Genomic DNA, 16517 nt, shown 5'->3' on the forward strand with positions numbered 1-16517 from the left:
TGAAGCAGCCTGGCCTCCGGCTGGCACCGGCAATGCTGCTGGTCCCTGCTCGGTGCCCGCTCCCTGGCTGGGCTGGGCGAGATGCTTGCAGGGCAGAGCGGGTGCTTGTGGGCTCCTGGCCTGTTTGCATCTGCGGCTGGAGGGAGTGAATGAGAGCTGTGACCCCAGGCAGGGTCGGCGTGCTGGGGGGCTGCCTGTGCTGCCGACCCTGGGCTGGGGCACGGCCGGAGGTCCTGACACTTGCAGAAGCTGTAGCTGGGGAGGCAAGTGCTGTGCATGTGCCGAGGCGATGCCGTGGAGCAGCCCCGGTGGGAATGTGTGCCAGCGAAGGGCAGGATTGTACCCAAGGGCCTGGCTTTGCCTCGCCTGCCCCCATGGGTCGGGGTACCTAGCTGCATCCCACTCCACTGGGTACCGGGGGGGCTCACAGGGCCGAGCTGCTACCAGGGCACTGGCTGACATGAGCAGCATGTTCACGGGACCATCTGCTTGTCTTCAAACAAGAGCACTGAGGTTCAGGAGAGGGAAACCCAAAACTCCATCCTTGAGATGCTTGCTCTGTTTGCCGAGGAAATAGGAGTTGGAAGCAGCTCTGCTCCAGCGCTTTCCCTAACCCCGTCGCTGCCCCTGTGCTGATTCATTGATTTGGACGGGTTATATACTGGGAGGGGAAGCATGAACCACACTCAGCTCTCTTGCCAGCACAGAGCTGTGCTCGCTCGGCGCTCGTGGCTGCAGGACACTCGGGTAAGTCTTCTCTGCGCTACCGACCCTGTGAGCGGCCCTGGGCCTGGGGGACTCCCGGGGCAGCTCCGAGGGGTGGTGGTGCGGCAGCGGGATCTGCACATTCAGCACTTTTTTATTTGATGGAGATGTTTGTCTTGCGAGGATTCTCCGAGAAAGTGAGACCACTTAGGCATTGTGGGAGCTGAAATAGTTACATAGGCAACATACCTTAAATAATAACCAACAGAGAAAATTAAGGGGGGCAAAGTAACATTTAGGGGGGCTGAGGTTAAGAGCCCTGGGATGCTGAGGGGTTGAGCGGTAAGGAATATTCAGCCCCTTGGTCTGTAAGCTTTTTGTCCCTAGAAGAAAAGAGGAGATAAATTGTTTTCAGCTGCCTTTTCTGAAGGGCGCTCCAGCGTGGATGCTCTCTGAGCTGCCTTACCAGGGAGTGACATGAGCAGGGCTTTTGATGTGCAGAGCGTTTGGGGAAGTTCATAAATGGCTTGTTATAAACAAAGCTGTTCTTGGATGCAGATTGTTTCCATATGGGAGACATAAACTGTGCTGGCTTGTGGAGCGTTCCTCCCTCCCTGCCAGACAGCAAGCGTGTTCCCTGGAGGGAGCCTGGGGCGGAGGGCAGGGGCTGTGCCCCAGCACCCCGGGGTGCTGTGCCAGCCGGGGCAGCGTGCCCAGACCCCTGCGCTGCCAGACTTGCCCGTCTGGCTGGGCCGTCCTCGGGGCCATGGGAGCGGCAGGTTTTCTCCCTCCCTTGTGCCACACAAAGTTGTTAGCGGGGACCTGTTCCGTGCCAGCCTGGCACAAGGCTGCTGCTTTAATCTAGGGAGGGAGGAGAGGGTGTCCATGGTGCTTGTGGGGTGATGGAGGACCTTGCTGCAAAGCTCTCGTTCCCCCCCAAGCTCCAGGGCTCCCCTGGGACCAGCCTGCATACAGGTGCCCACACTGGACACCCTGCTTTCACAGCCAAAACCAGCCATGCCCGAGACCTTCTGCTGGGGATGGGGTGCAGACAGGCCACCCCCGTACCCAGTCTGGGCTGGGGAGCTGGCAGAGGGTCCTGTTGACCCAGGTTTCTGCAGGATCAGAGCTAAAGCACACCCAGGCAGTGGGTGCCAGCGCTGCTCTTGGCTCTGCGACAGGACCTTAGAGCTGCTCGCCACTGGGCAGAGCCAGGAGGGTGCTTGGGGTACTGGGCGGGGGGGGGGGGGCACCTTTCTTCTTGCCTCCACCCAGCATCCCTGGGACCTGCTCGGCTGTGGGTGCCACAGGCCAGCTCCGGTGCAGGTCTCAGCTCTTCAGTGGTGCCAGGAGGCCAGCGCTGCTGGTAGCAGCTTGCCACGCTCGCTGCAAAACAGGAAACCACGCTCCTGGCTGCTGGAGGAGCCAAGCGAGGGGGACGCCAGGGATGCCACTAATAGCTGTGGTATGGCAGCCAGGCGCCACGGCCCCCATCTCTGTCCTGCTCTGCGCTCCTGCCTGGGCTGTGCCCAGCCCCGCCTGCTCCCGGCCTTCCTCGCCCGTCCTCCTCTGCCTCGCTGCTATGCTGGGGGCAGGATGGCCACTGCCTCGGTGGCCTTTTCCAGGGAGAAAGCAGCACCCATCCCTGGCAGTGGCCCTGGGAGCTGGGAAATCGCAGGGGCTGAGCCCGCCTCCTTTGTTTTTACTGCAGGCTCAATGGAGCGGGGAGGCTGGCAGCGGTGGCTGCTGCTGCTGGTGGGCATCCAGCTGGCCAGTGGCCAGTGCCCAGAGCAGTGCCAGTGCATCCGCACCGCCCAGGTGGAGTGCTCCGGTGCTGGCATCACCGCGGTCCCCAGCCCCATCCCTGCAAACGCTATGACCCTCCAGATCATTAACACGCGCATCGCCGAGCTGGGTGACGCGTCCTTCGGCAACGCCTCCCTGCTGATCGGGCTGCGCATCGAGAAGAACAACCTGTCGCGCATCAGCCCTGGGGCCTTCCAGCACCTGCCTGACCTGCGCTACCTCAGCCTGGCCAGCAACAAGCTGCAGGAGCTCCCCGTGCAGGTCTTCGAGCCCCTGGGCAAGCTGGAGTCTCTGCTCCTCTCCAGCAACCAGATCCTCCAGGTCGAGCCTTCCCACTTCGCCCACCTGAGCAACCTCAAGGAGCTGCAGCTGCACGGGAACAACCTGCAGGAGCTGAAGGAGGGGGTGTTCGACCAGCTCACCAGCCTCACCAAGCTCAACCTGGCCAGGAACAACATCGACCGCCTGCCGCCCCGGGCCTTTGAGCGGCTGGCGCGGCTGCAGGTGCTGCGGCTCTACGAGAACCGGCTCCGGCAGATTCCGGCAGGCGCCTTTGACGGGCTGCCGGAGCTTCAGGAGCTGGGGCTGCACCAGAACCAGCTGGAGATGCTGTCCCCGGAGCTCTTTGTGCACAACGGGAACCTGCAGAAGCTCTACTTGTCCAACAACCTCCTCGCCACCCTGCCAAGCGGCATCTTCTTGCCCCTGCGTGCCCTTGCCAAGATCACCCTGCACGTCAACCGCCTGCGGGACATCTCCCCGAGTGCCTTCGGGCCCATGCCGGACCTGCGGGAGCTGTGGCTCTACGAGAACGAGCTTTCCACCCTCCCTGCCGCCGTCTTCAGCAACCTCACCCAGCTGCAGCTCCTGGTCCTCAGCAAGAACCGGCTGCGCTCGGTGGCGCCGGGGGCTTTCCGGGGCTTGGGGGAGGTGCTGGAGCTGTCGCTGCACTCCAACGCCCTGCGCCGCCTGGACACCCGGGCGCTGGAGGGGATGCCCAAGCTGCAGAACATCTCCCTGCACCACAACCAGCTGCAGGCGCTGCCGCGGGGCCTCTTTGGGGCCACCCCGGGGCTGCAGCACCTGCAGCTGCACTCCAATGCCCTGGAGTACCTGCCCGCCGGCATCTTCTCCCCCCTGGCCACCCTGCGAGAGGTGAGGCTGCACAACAACTCCTGGCGCTGTGACGAGGGCATCCTGCCCCTGCGGGGCTGGCTGGAGGACAACCCCCACAAGGTGGGCGAGACACCCCCCCTCTGTGCCCAGCCCCCCACCCTGCGGGGCACCCCCATTGCCAGGCTGCCGCGGGACCAGCTCCTCGCCCCCCGGTCCCCCACTGCCTCCCCCCATCCCAGCACCCCGCTCCCTGCTCGCCCCTCCGAGGTGGCGTTGCCGGCGGGTGCCTGGACGGAGCCCCCCACGGGGCTGCCGGTCTCCCCACGGCAGGAGGAGAAGGAGGAGGAGGAAGAGGAGAGGGGCCGGTGGGGGCTGACACGCATGCAGAGCGGGGTGGTGGTGGCGGTCATTGTGCTGGTGTGTGTGGCCCTGCTCGCTGCTCTGGTGGCACTGGTGGTCTATGGCTGTAGGAAGAAGAGCCACGTCGTGCTCATGAGGATGAAGGCGCCTAATGAAGCCTGAGCGCCCGGCAGACCCTGGGGGGAGCAGTGCTGGCAGGGCATCCCCTCCCCATGGGGCCAAGGAACATGACAGTGGCTCTGTATCAGCTGCCCTTGCTGATTGGGACGGGCCAGCATCATCCCGCGTGCTGCGTGTCCCCCTGTCCTGCTCTGCTTTGCCCTGCTCTGCAGCAGGGCGTCCCCCCGGGTGACCTCCCACGGCTGCCCTCTGTCCCCAGCCCCTCCTGCCTCCAGTGCAGCCTCTGTGCTCATTCCCTGCCTGGGGGCCAGCAGCTGGGGTGCGGGGTGCTGAGAGGGACCCCTCGAGCAGGGAGCCACAGCCTGACCACGATGGTGCTTACCCCTCCACCTTACATCATCCCCTCCAGCGCTGCCTGCCTTCGCACTGCCTGCCGCCCACCCCCAGCCCATCTGCCCCATCTTCCCCCCGTCCCTGCTATGCCTTCAGCCTCTGCCCCTGCCTGGGCAGCCGGGTGCTAGCTGTCCCACCGGGCCGGGAGCTGAGCGAGCGCCTTCGCCCCCAGCAGAGCCTCGTGTCCTTGCGCTGCCTTGTAGCTCACCCGCGTCCCGGCGCGTATCCCCGCGGGGCTGGGCTGCCCGGGCCTCACGCTGCTGCTAGCGTGGCGCACCCTGAGTGACTCGGCCGTGTCCAAGCTGCCCTCCCTGCCCGCAGGCAGGGTGGGCCAGAGCGCAGCCAGCATCTTCCCCTGCTCCGAGCAGCCTCCTGCTTCCCCCGCCCCTGTGCATCTCCTGCCAGGAGAGCCGCGGGGCAGCGTGCTGGTGTCTGGGTGCAGCGGCAGCCCCCCTCAGCCCCCGCCGCACCCCGGTGCTAACCCTCCTGTGGCCGTGCCCCTGCCTGCTGAGCCCTGCCCCAACCCCGTGGGTGCTGGGGGGGGGGGCTTGCACCAGCCCCTGCTGCGGGGGAATTATAGGGGTGGGACGACGGGCGTGAAGTGTCTGCCAGAGGCTGGGAGAGGCTCCTGTGCTTGTGCCCCAGGGCTGCTGGAGCACGCCAGGGCTGCTCCTGCTGCACCCTGTCCCTGGTCCTCGCTGCTTCAATACCCTCGTGCACCCTCCACCAGCTAGTGAGCAGACTGGCCCTGCTCTGCCTGGCAAGGCTTCTTCCTCTTCCTTCCTCGCGTGTCCTCCTGTATGTGCCTAGTCCTGCTGCCTGCTTGCAGCCCTCAGGCAGCAGAGGTGCTGGCAGCCCACAGTGGGGGGGGTCAGCAAGTGCTGGCTGCTCTGCAATTCACAGGTGGGTGCTGTGCCAACCCCCCCGCAGCACCTGCATCCAGCGGTCACCCTGCCTCCTCCAGCTGTGGCACAGCCACGGAGGGGTCCAGCTCACCTCTGCGCGCGGTGCGGCGCGGCACGGCAGCACCAGGCTGCCTGGGGATTACTGCCATGGGACGAGGGTGATGCTTGGTGTACACCCCATAGTGCTGGCTGCTCACAGCACCCCAGGAGCCAGTGCTGGTGCAAGCAGCCCCACGCTTGTGCACGTGCTGGGATACTCCTCTGGACTGTGACCTGCACGGCGGTGGGAGACGGGACTGTGCCACGGGGCTATTGGGTGCTGTTCGGTGACTTCTCCATTAAAGTGCAGTTGTCCACCCCCAGTACCAAGAGCTGTTTATTTGCTCCTCCGCGGTGCACAAGCTGGGGAATGACCCAGCAGGGACAGGAGCTGTGCTGAATTTCCACACCTACGAGTTTTTTTCATGTTGAGGAAAAGCCCATACAGGCTGGTGAGGCTGGAAATGGGTTAGTGGGCTGTGGTCGCAGAGCCCATGCTGGTCCTTGGGCTCCAACCTGGGCTGAGGGACCAGGGAGGGCTCAGCCATCCAACAGCAGCGGAACGGCTTTTGAAGAGTGAGCTGAGACCTCAGCAAGCTTCTGGGGCAGGGCCCCGAGGGTTTAGCCAGCACCACCCTGTGCTAGCTTGGCTCCCCTCAGAGCTGGCTGCCGTTGGCTTGTGTCAGCTGAGTTTCTCCATGTGTCACTGTTTGCTCCACCAGTCTGGCTGAATGCAGGTAAGTGTCCCTCCTCCTGCCCCTGGGGGTGCCTCCATGGCTGCTGCTACCCCAGCCTGTTCCAACACAGGCCCTTGCAAGGCAGCCCTTAAGGTGGTGTATACTGCTCCCCCAGGCAGGTTGCAAGCTCCCAGGGAGTCTAGCTGGTCCACAGGTCCCTCTGGCCATCCCACCGCTGGCTGGGTGCACATCATGGGCTGCAAAACACCTGGTGCATCTCAACATGGTGGTCCCCTCCCCATGGCATTGCTTTGCCTTACTAAGCTGTGCTTGGTCCCCTCTCACGCAAGAGATGTTTGCTAGCACCATTTCCCAGTGAAATTTAATAAAGTCCAGGGGGTCTCTCTCGGGGGCTGCCAGAAGCAAGCGTGCTGACCTCAGTGTGGGACTGGTGCCACCCGTGACAGCAGCGCCCTGCCACCATCCCCAGGCCAGTGGATGTCCGGGGCTGGAACCCTGCTTCCCTGCCAGGATGCTTGCTGGCAGCTGCCTCTGGCCTCACCTCCAGTTCCTCTGGGGCTGGGTTATTTTTTGAAGCACTCCAAGGACACGGGTTGTTGTTGCCGATAAGCAACAAGGGGCAGCTCCGCCCCAGCAGGAACAGCTCATCGGCTGACTTCCCATCCGCCCCAGGAAACGTCCCATCTCAGTGAGCAGCGTGCCTGCAAACCTGCCGCAGGCTCGGTGGCAGTCTCCACGATGCCACACTCGGTAAGTAGTGGCCACACCACTTGGGTAGTTTGGGGGGCCTGGGGCGGGTGGGAGCTGCTGTTGGCTCTGGTGAAAACAAGTGAGATGGTGGAGAGGAAAAGCCAAGCCCAATACTGCTCTCGAGTGCTGGTGTTGTGTCCAGGATAGCCCCACTTGTGCAGGGTGTCTGCAGGAGGGCATTGCTGTGGGGCGGGCAGCATCCCCCATCATGCGGCAGCACTGGCATGTATCCCAAGTAGGGAGGGACTGGCAGAGGTGTGGAGGCTACTGCCTCGAAAAGTGCCTCCCGTGGGCTGGGAGCAGGCATTTGGTCAAGCTGAATATCCCTTGGGCAGGTTTGATGCTGCTCTAGTTGCTTGCAGAGAAAGAAGTACTTGATGGGCAGTTAGAAATACAACCGGTGGAGCCCGCTCCTTTTGTCACTGAGCACAGAGCAGCCCTGCAGCGCTGTCCCCACCACCCAGTGTGCGCAGCACATCCCCGTGCTTCACGTGCTCCCCCAGCCCAGAGCCCGGCTTTGTGCCCATGGAGATATCTCGCGAGGCCACAGGTTCCCCCAAGACCCTCCGTGGGAGCACACGGGTCCCACCTCGGCCGCTGCTCTGCAGGACGTGGGGACCTTTCGTGAGGGTGGCACCACCCTGGTTGTCACAGGGCAGGCCGGAGCGGGGCTGGGGTGCAGGAGAAGAGCCCTGGCCCACCGCACGGGGCAGGCGAGGAGAGTTTTGGGAGGGAAGTGCTCCTCGTTCCCGCAAGGGGAGTGCTGGGGTGGTACGGGCAGCCGCGGCTGGAGAGACACCCCATGGCCAGGGCAGCTGCCCACGCCGGCAGTGCCCCAGAGGTTGCTCCCGCTGCCTTTCTGGCTGCAGAAGCCGCTTTCCCAGCAGTGCCCACCTGCGGGTGCAGATTTCTGCCTCACCAAGGCAGAGGATGAGGCTCGACTCCTTCTCCAGTGCAGGCTGCTGGTCTACGCGCTGCTGGGGCTGGGGTCCCTGCTGGTGGGGGGGCTGCCCCTGCCCTGCCCCCCCACCTGCCAGTGTTATGACACCTCCAAAGTCTTCTGCTCGGAGGAGAGGATGCGGGAGATCCCGGCGGGCCTGCCAGGGAACGCCACCCAGATCTTCTTCGTGGAGACAGCCCTGAGCAGCATCCGCAGAGGGGCCCTGGGCTCCAGCACCACCCTCACCAAGCTGGTCTTCCTCAACAACAACATCCAGGAGCTGGAGGCCAGCGCCTTTCAGGGGCTGCCCAGCCTCACGGAGCTGGAGGTGTCGGGCAACCCCTTGCCGGCAATCAGCCGGGAGGTGCTGGTGGGGCTGCCCAGCCTCAGCAAGCTCTCCCTGGGCGCCAACGCCATCCGCTCCCTGCAGCCGGGGCTCTTCGCCACTGCTTGTCGCCTGCAGGACCTGCGCTTGCCAGGGAACAAGATTGAGGTTCTGCCCACCGACATCTTCCGCCCGCTCCGACGCCTCCAGACCCTGGACCTCTCGCAGAACGCCCTGGCCGAGCTGCCGGCTGGGCTGCTGACGCCACTCGTCACCCTCCGCCTCCTCAAGCTCAGCGACAACCTGCTGACACGGGTGCCCTCCGGCGCTTTCAGGGCACTGGGCCGGCTGGCCGAGCTCCACCTGGATGGTAACTGGCTGGAGGAGCTGCCGGCCAGCGCCTTTGCTGGGCTGGGGGGGCTGCGGCGGCTGCAGCTGCAGCACAACCACCTCGGCAGCCTGGCCCCTGACATCTTTGCCGGTCTCCCCAACCTCACCGTCCTCAGCCTGGAGGCCAACCGCCTGGCCACCCTGCCTGCCGCCCTCTTCACCGGCACCCCTCATCTCCTCCACCTCTCGCTGGCTCGCAACCAGCTGGAGACGCTGCCCCAGGGGCTCTTCACCAACCTGTCGGCGCTGCAGACCCTGATGCTCTCGCACAACGCCATGATCCATCTCCCCGACGGGGTTTTCCAGGGCCTGGCAGGGCTGACAGCGCTGCAGCTGAGCCACAACAACCTCTCCAGCCTGCCGGCTGGGCTGCTGGCTGGGCTGCCCCTCCTCACCGCCCTGGCGCTGGACCACAACCGCCTGGCCCACTTGCCCCCGGGGCTCTTCGATGCCAACGAGGAGCTGGCACACGTGGGGCTGGCCGACAACCCCTGGGCCTGCGACTGCCACCTCGCCTATCTCCTGGGCTGGCTCCAGGGCTTCGCCGAGCCCCTCACCCACGCGCAAGCCTCCTGCGCCCACCCGGCCGCTCTCCAGGGACGGTTCCTGCTGGAGGTCTCCCAGGGGCAGCTGGAGTGCCCAGGAGCGCCTGGCATCCCCCAGGAGGAGGGCTGGGACAAGGAGCGGGGGGAGGATGCTCTGGGGCAGTGCACCTACAGCAACCCTGAGGGCACCATAAGCATGGCCTGTGATGCCACGAGCTGCCAGCAGCTCAGCCTTCGCCTCCCTCCTCCTCCTCCTCCTGGGCAGGTGGCAGGGACGGGGCTGGTGTACCAGGGTGCCTGGGTGCTGCGCTCCCGCTGTGGCACGCTGCAGGTCAGCGTCCTTGTCAGGGCACAGAGCGGGGACGAGGCCATGTCACCAGGTCTCCCTGCTGAGCCCTAGAGCTCAGGCAGGCGCCAGCTTCTGCCTGCTCTTGCATTGGCAACCTCTGAACCAGCCTGGGAAACAGCATGCCATCTCGCTCCGCTACCCCGGTGTGGTCACCAGCCAACACCGAGCTCTCTGCAAAAGCCGGCCTAGTGGTGTTTATTGTCCCAGCTATGCGTTTGCCCTGTATTTCAAATATTAATAAAATGTATATATGATTTCTGTGCAGCCAGTTCCCATGGTGGAGAGTAGAAACACTCTGTTCTCCAGCCTCTGTCCATGTATCTGGGAGAAGCGGTGAAGGTTGCTGTGGTCCGCTGGGGACTTGGCCGGGGCTGTGCGTGGTGTGGCATGGGTGCAGGCGCCTGGCAGTGAGTAGGTGCCACTCTCCGGCGTGCTTATCTCTGCCCGCTGCAGCCTGGCACTAACCCCCGGGGCACGGGTTTGGGGTGGGGTGTCCAAGGGAGACATGGGCGAGTGCTGCCGACTGCCCAGCGAGGGGCACGGGCTGCCTGGCTGCAGGGTGGGCTCCGGCCCAGGGCTGTGCACCGGCAGGTCCCCCACCCACCCTGGCAGGGCTTGGCCTGCAGCCCCCCCCGCAGTCAGCCCCACGGAGGCTCCGTGGAGACGGGGCGCAAAGTCCCAGCGGCGCTGCCCACCCAGGGGATGGCAGGTAAGGTGGGTGCTCCCCTAAGAGAGCAAGCGTGTGTGCACGCACGCGTGGGTGCGTGGTGTTCGTGGGTGCACGCACGCGTGCGTGTGTGCAAGGCGCGGGCCCAGCAGGCGGCAGCCAGCTGCCTGCCGGCAGAGCCCTTCTCCCGGCGGCTGCGGTGCGGTGTTCCTGCACCATCTTGCGGCCGCTGGGACCTGGGCTCTCCTGGGCCAGGCGGAGCCCTGCCTGCGCCTGGCCACCCTCTGAGCCAGCCTTCCTGGCCCGGCCCGCCGCGACAAGGCACTGGGCTCCTTGCTTGGGGCCGCGCTGGCTTTGCTGCTGGGCCGTGCGGCTCTGCCAGCCCCCTTCCCGGCTGCTGCCCGGCCGGAGAGCCGGGAGCGGAGCCGGGGCTCCGTGTCGTATTCGACTGACCTGCCCCCGGCAGTGGGCTGCCATCCCGGCCATGCTCTGGACTGCCGGCCCCGCGCTCCGGGGAGGCAGGTGGGCAATGCTGCACCCCCGGACACGGTCCCGCACAGCCACCCCGCCGCCTCTTCTGCACAGGGGACTGCCACCGTGCCGCAGCCATCTCCCAGGTGAGGTTGGCGTGGCCACCTCCAAGCCTGGACCAGCGATGCCGCGGCTGGCTGCAGCTCCCCAAACCCTGGCACAGCTGCCACACCACGGCTAGGGGAGGCCGGTGTCACTCCCGCTGTGAGCTCTGTCCCCTCGTGCACCCTGGCTCCTGCCACCCTGCAGCCTCCCGAGCAGCGAGCGGGGACCTGGACGCATATGGCGTGGATGTTGGAAAAGGGTATGGCTGTTGAAAATGTGCAGTAGTTTGAGTGTTTTTAAATTTGCCAGGAAAGGTATAATGAAGCCCAGCATGTGCAAGCTGAGCCTTAATAAGAGCAGGTGAAAACTGAAGAAGAAATGTTTAAATGCAATTAGTGCAATTAGCCTTTGGGAAGCGATGGATGCCTTGCCATTTTAAGTCTTTGCATCAAACAAGGTGTTTCTTCCCACAAGACACCCTGCACTGGCCAGGAGCCCTGGGTGTCACCATGGGAGGGTCTGCGGCTTGTGCTAGGATGGAGGGGAGCACAACGCTCAGCCCCAGCCCTACGGCCAGCGAGGTGCGGAGCCGTGGGGCTGAGCCCAGAGCCTGGGTGTCAGTGCATCTGCCCGGCCGCAGATGTTATCCCTGTTATAAGCTTAAACAAATGGCTTCAGAGCAGCACCTTTAGCTACATAAGGCAATTCCTGAGGAAGGAAACAGCTGGATATTTTTAATAGGAAAAGCTTTAAATAGGAAAACTTTCTATTGTGTCGGTGGGGGTGGTGCCTGTGAAGCTGATGGGTTACGCTGGTGGAGATGTGGGACTGCAGAGAGCATCAGCTACAAAACAGGCTGGCCTGGAGATCTTCAGGTTTTCCTGGACGTAACTAGTCAAGTGGTGCCAGCAGATAACACCTGGGGGGTACGTGCCTGTGACTTCTCTGAGGGGTTTCTGCAACGGCCTCCCACGCTGGGGGTGCAGCTCCACTGCCTGCTCCCCGGCCGTCCCTTATCTCCCCATGCAGACCTGTGCCCTGACCTCATGCAAAACCAAGCCCTGCGCCTGGGCCGTGGATAAAGAGCTGGCCAGGTGATGGGACCCTCGTCTTCTGGCCTTGCTCCTCACACGGCACAGCTCGCTCTGGCGGCTGGACTCGTTCGCAAGCGCTCAGCCAAGTAAGTGATGCAAAATGCTTTATTTGCTCTTTAAAATGTGCTGGGAGGGACAGCTCTGGGGGGGCTGTTGATTGTTTCCTTGCAGCAGGGAGCAGGAGAGGCTGCAGCACCGTGAGCTGGGGCCGTCCCTCCATGTCCCTGTGCTGCTGGAGGGTGGGACAAGTAAGGAGCCACACTGAGGTCCACCACAGCCAGACGGGGTGAGGGAGAGTTTTAAAAGAGCTTTGCAGTTCAAAACTGTTTATTTTCATCCCCATGCACTCAGTCCAGCCATTCCCACCTGTGCATTTAACCCATTGTGCTGCCCCTGCAGCTGAAGTGAAGCAGGCCCTTTTGCATCCGCACCCCCGGCTCCTGCACCCGAGTCTCCCAGGGGAGAGGATGGGCAGGGATCAGCAGCAGCTTCTGCCCTGGGGAACCCCACGGGGCAGCTGGCACATACGTAACCTCCCATTGGTTTCTCTTCAAACCCAGTGGCTTTCAGCCTCCTGTATTTGCTGACCTCTCAACGTTTTTAAAAAAAATAACTTTTCATAGCAAATTTACCCTCCCAGCGTAAGTTTTTTTGCATGGTCAGCTTTGATGGACACCCAAGAAGCAACCCACAGCCATTTCCCCTGCTCCCACCCAGGGCTGTGAACCACAAGCTGGAAACTATGGTCTCAGTACGACACTCGTGGCCATTAAACCCCAGCTAATGTGTTAGCTGAGTGTTTCCAAATGACTCGATGGAAGTGGTGGACTTTACGTGGCTATTGATGGGTGTGCATGAGTGACTTCACTTCCTAACTGCAGGTCAGAGCCCTAAATGCTAGGTGTTGAAGAGTTCATCTGTGGACTTTTCATAGTCTTTTAATGAGCCTCGCTCTAAAGCTTGGTTGCTCTTCACAGGTTAACCATTTCTATCTGACAGAGCTGCATAACCAAGGCCAAACTATGATGTGATTAGCAAGAATGCTGAAAAGGAGATGCTTAGAAGCCATGTTTTAAATGACCCCCCTGAACTGAGAGAAGCACCAATGAAATAGCAAGCCCATCCAGCACAGTGTGGAAATTCTGAGTAAACAAGGTCATCTGGTCTTGGCTGGCTTCTGGGACCCTTTCTGGTGCCTCGTTAGCAAGTGCAGGGCTGACTGCTTCTGTTGTTGCATGAATGGGCTGTTGCCCTGCTGAGTAACTGGACCCGCTGGGGCAGCGCTAATGGGCAGCAGCACTTTGCCTTCTTCACCCAGACAGATGCCGAGCCTACAGCCCAAATATGGGAGAAGGAGGGCCAGAGAACAGACCGTCCAGCCCTTGTCCCTCCTGGAACGTCTCCCAGTGCCAAGCCGTGAGCTGGCTCGCTCTGCCTTCCTCTCCATCCCTCAGTACCAACGGCCACGAACTCTTGTAAATGCAGCATACGTTGGCTTGTACGGTCTCTCTCTTTCTCCTAAAATGAGTTATGATATGCGAATAGAAGAGTCCTGAGAGTTGAATGACAGTGTGGTACCACAGTTCATGAGCTGTGGACAGATATTTTTTGTTCTTCATAACTGATTTTTGAAATCTTTTTTTCAGGACTATGTACCAGCATTTCCTCTTCCTTTTCTTCTTCTCCTTCCATCTCCATAAATGCCAAGATCAAATCCTGGGTGAAGATCCATATGAAATGCCCAAAGACTACCAGGAGGTCTACAGAGGGACAAAAAATGACATCAAAGAGATCCCAAAGATTGCAAAGCCCTTCATTTCTGAGATGATCTTTGTGCAAACCAGCATCACTGCTATAAGGAAAGGTGCCTTCGGGTACATGCCCAACCTGATCAAGATTTTGTTTATTGGCAACAAGATCAAGACAGTTGAACCTGGAGCCTTTGATAATTTGGTCAAGCTGAGGGACTTGGAGATCTCTGGTGCCTTGTTGGAAGAACTAGCTGTGGGCACTTTCCAAAACCTCCCAAGCTTGCAGAGGCTGGAGCTGAGAGACAGCCACCTCAGATACATCCCCAAAGGCCTGTTTGATGGGCTGGAAAATTTGGGAGAGCTCTCCCTGCACATCAATGCAATCTCTTCTCTTCCAGAAGGCATTTTTGATTCTCTCGTCAATCTAACATTTTTGGACCTTGCTAGAAACAGGATCACAACTCTTCCTGGGGATGCCTTTAGCAAACTCCCTCAGCTGCAAGTCCTCCGGCTGTATGAGAATGAGTTGCAGGACCTCCCAGAGGGGCTGCTAGACAGTCAGTCGGGACTGCTGGAGCTCAGCCTCCAGAGGAACAGGCTCAGGGCACTGCCATCCATGTTTCTGAGGAGGCTGCCTCACCTGGAGAAGCTCCTCTTGGACAACAACTTCATCGAGGTTCTCCCACCTCAGGGCTTTTTTGGTTTAAACAAATTGAAGCTGCTGACTCTGAGTTCAAACCACATTACGGAGCTCCCCTGCTGCCTTTTTGACACCATGCCACACCTGCAGGAGCTGGACCTGGGCAGGAACAGTTTGGCCACACTTCCAGACAGCATCTTTGTCAACCTGACGTCTCTTGGCAAACTCATCTTGTCCCACAACCAGCTAGCAGCCCTGCCAAGAGGAGCCTTCACTGGGCTCAGCAAGCTGTTGGACCTCCAGCTGGACACAAATCAGCTCTCTGCTCTGGATGATGAGGTCTTTGCTTCTCTCCCAAATCTGAAAACCCTCAACCTTCGGAAGAATCAGCTGGAGAGCGTGCCCCGAGGGCTTCTGGACCCCCTGAAGAAGCTCAGCTCAGTGTATCTGAGTGGAAACCCATGGAGATGTGACTGCAACCTCTGCTACCTGCACAGCTGGATCCTAGGCAACAGTGAGAAGGTCAAATTTTCCACCCAAGTATCATGCAAGAGTCCACCCCACCTGGCAGGGCGAGCAGTGACATCACTGAGGGATGACCACTTAACTTGCCAAGCTACTCTGCCTCTTTCAGCTTCTTTTACCCCATCTCTGCCATTCACCTCCACATCATCACAGGGGATATCAATGTTGCTGTCACCTGGAGCCTTGCCCACTGCAGTGCCAACCACGTTGTCATTGGCAGCCTTTCCCATCATGGCACTGCCAACCATGCTGTCACCTGTGGCCACCTCTGCCATGATGCCAACGGAGGCCGCCTTCACCACTCCATCACCAACTGTGCTGCTGAAGGCCTTCATTGCCACCCCATCATCAACTGTGCTGCCCAAGACCTCCATCACCACGCCATCATCAACTATGCTGCCCAAGACGTCCATCACCATGACAACATCAACCATGCTGCCAAAGGCCTCCATCACCACCCCATCATCATCTGTGCTGCCTGAGACCTCCATCACCACCCTATCACCAGTTGTGCCACCTGAGGCCTCCATCACCACCCCATCACCAACTGTGCTGCCAGAGACCTCCATCAACACACCATCATCAACCATGCTGCCAAAGGCCTCCATCACCACCCCATCACCAACTGTGTTGCCAGAGACCTCCATCAATACACCATCACCAACTGTGCTGCCCAAGGCTTCCGTCACCACCCCATCACCCGCTGTGCCACAGGAGGCCTTCGGCCTGTGTGTAACTCCAGCCGTCATAAGCCTACAGCCTCCTGGGGCCCCCAGCCCAGAGCCTGCACTGTCCACTCTAGCTTCTGCCACCACATCAGTGCCAACCATCCCGCTGGCAGCCACCACCAGACAAGTGTCTCCTGCTCTTCTGGTGCCCATGGAGAGGCCAGCCACCATCCAGTGGGGGACATCCAGCATCTCCCTTGTCTCGGCCCCCCCTGAGGCACTCTGGCCACCCCCCAGGGCTGCTGTGCCGGGCATGGTCCTTCTGGCCTCACGCTCCCCGTCCCACCGTGCTCCTGCGCCAGGCGGGGAGCAGGGCCGTGCCACCGCATGGGGCTTGTCCACGGTTGGCACCCAGCCCGCTCCCACTGCCCCCCAACGCGCTCTCACCCCTGCAGGCACCGTCCTGCTCCCGACACCTCCTGTCCCCCCGCCGCCAGACCATACGAGCCCCTGGCCGGCCTCCCCGCCCCTGGCCCCCAGCGGCCATCACACCTGGGGCTTCGCCCTGCGGTCCAGCCCATGGCACTGCCGGGTGTCCCTGGCCCTGGGCCTGGCTGCGCTGGCGCTGCAGGCAGGCTGCACGCTGCTATGGGGGACACTCGTCCTTCTCCTGCACCAAGCCACCCGCCGCCGGGGCCACCCCCTGCCACCGGTGAGGCTGCTGCGTCTCCAAGCCCTGGCTGCCCCGGGGCCCCCCGAGCAAGCCCGGGCACCGCTTTGAGCTTCGCTGCCCCTGCATGAGCTGGGCAATGCCCATCGCCCTCCTTTGCGGGGGTCTGGAGCCACGGGGTGCGTATGTCGTGGGGTGCGGACCGTCCCCCGGGGGTGGGTGTCCCAGCACCCAGGCTTTTTGGGGTGCCTCCCAGCTGGCCTCTGGAGATGCTGCGAGCCTGGCGAGCCTGCGCGCGGTGTCGCTGCCCGACGGGCCCTTCTGCCAAGCGACACTAGATGGCATCCCGACACAGGCGGTGGCTGCCCCTGCCCGCCCAGGGCCACCGGCAGCAGAGAGGGCGAACGGTGGCCCCGAAGGCACCGCACCGAAATGCCGGAGACCCCGCACCCGGCCAGCTGGGGACCTCGCTGGACCCCGGGCAC

At 62.0% G+C, this 16517-nt stretch overlaps 3 protein-coding genes across 4 annotated transcripts; all 3 read left to right on the forward strand.

The window, feature by feature from the left end:
• The first annotated feature begins 659 nt into the window (after window positions 1–659).
• LOC128149672 (leucine-rich repeat-containing protein 15-like) lies at window positions 660–5767 on the forward strand. 2 transcript variants are annotated; one of them, XM_052805155.1, is made up of 2 exons: window positions 660–747; window positions 2417–5767. In XM_052805155.1, exon 2 carries the CDS (start codon window positions 2422–2424, stop codon window positions 4147–4149), a length of 1728 nt encoding a protein of 575 aa, XP_052661115.1. In that variant the 5' UTR covers window positions 660–747; window positions 2417–2421; the 3' UTR covers window positions 4150–5767. The 2 variants fall into 2 exon arrangements, with proteins under 2 accessions (XP_052661115.1, XP_052661114.1); XM_052805154.1 differs by lacking the exon at window positions 660–747 and adding an exon at window positions 1577–2170.
• A 650-nt stretch (window positions 5768–6417) lies between these two features.
• Window positions 6418–10214, forward strand: LOC128149673 (carboxypeptidase N subunit 2-like). The gene is made up of 2 exons (XM_052805156.1): window positions 6418–6892; window positions 7846–10214. The coding sequence occupies exons 1-2, from the start codon at window positions 6881–6883 to the stop codon at window positions 9490–9492; spliced, it is 1659 nt and encodes a 552-aa protein (XP_052661116.1). The 5' UTR covers window positions 6418–6880; the 3' UTR covers window positions 9493–10214.
• Window positions 10215–10926: 712 nt separating this feature from the next.
• LOC128149671 (uncharacterized) lies at window positions 10927–16156 on the forward strand. The gene is made up of 2 exons (XM_052805153.1): window positions 10927–11864; window positions 13425–16156. The coding sequence occupies exons 1-2, from the start codon at window positions 11782–11784 to the stop codon at window positions 16141–16143; spliced, it is 2802 nt and encodes a 933-aa protein (XP_052661113.1). The 5' UTR covers window positions 10927–11781; the 3' UTR covers window positions 16144–16156.
• Window positions 16157–16517: the final 361 nt, after the last annotated feature.

This window comes from Harpia harpyja, chromosome 12 (assembly GCF_026419915.1).
Source record: "Harpia harpyja isolate bHarHar1 chromosome 12, bHarHar1 primary haplotype, whole genome shotgun sequence".
In the NCBI taxonomy this organism is placed as follows: Eukaryota; Metazoa; Chordata; class Aves; order Accipitriformes; family Accipitridae; genus Harpia; species Harpia harpyja.

What these genes read in the sequence shown, in the direction of transcription:
- LOC128149672 (XM_052805154.1), top strand. Translation starts at nt 1,723, where the DNA reads ATGCCCGAGACCTTCTGCTGGGGATGGGGTGCAGACAGGCCACCCCCG. An exon ending in GGATGCCACTAATAGCTGTG is followed by an intron (nt 2,171 to 2,416) that starts GTATGGCAGCCA and finishes TTTTTACTGCAG; the next exon opens with GCTCAATGGAGCGGGGAGGC.
- LOC128149671 (XM_052805153.1), top strand. Translation starts at nt 11,782, where the DNA reads ATGGGACCCTCGTCTTCTGGCCTTGCTCCTCACACGGCACAGCTCGCT. An exon ending in GTTCGCAAGCGCTCAGCCAA is followed by an intron (nt 11,865 to 13,424) that starts GTAAGTGATGCA and finishes TCTTTTTTTCAG; the next exon opens with GACTATGTACCAGCATTTCC.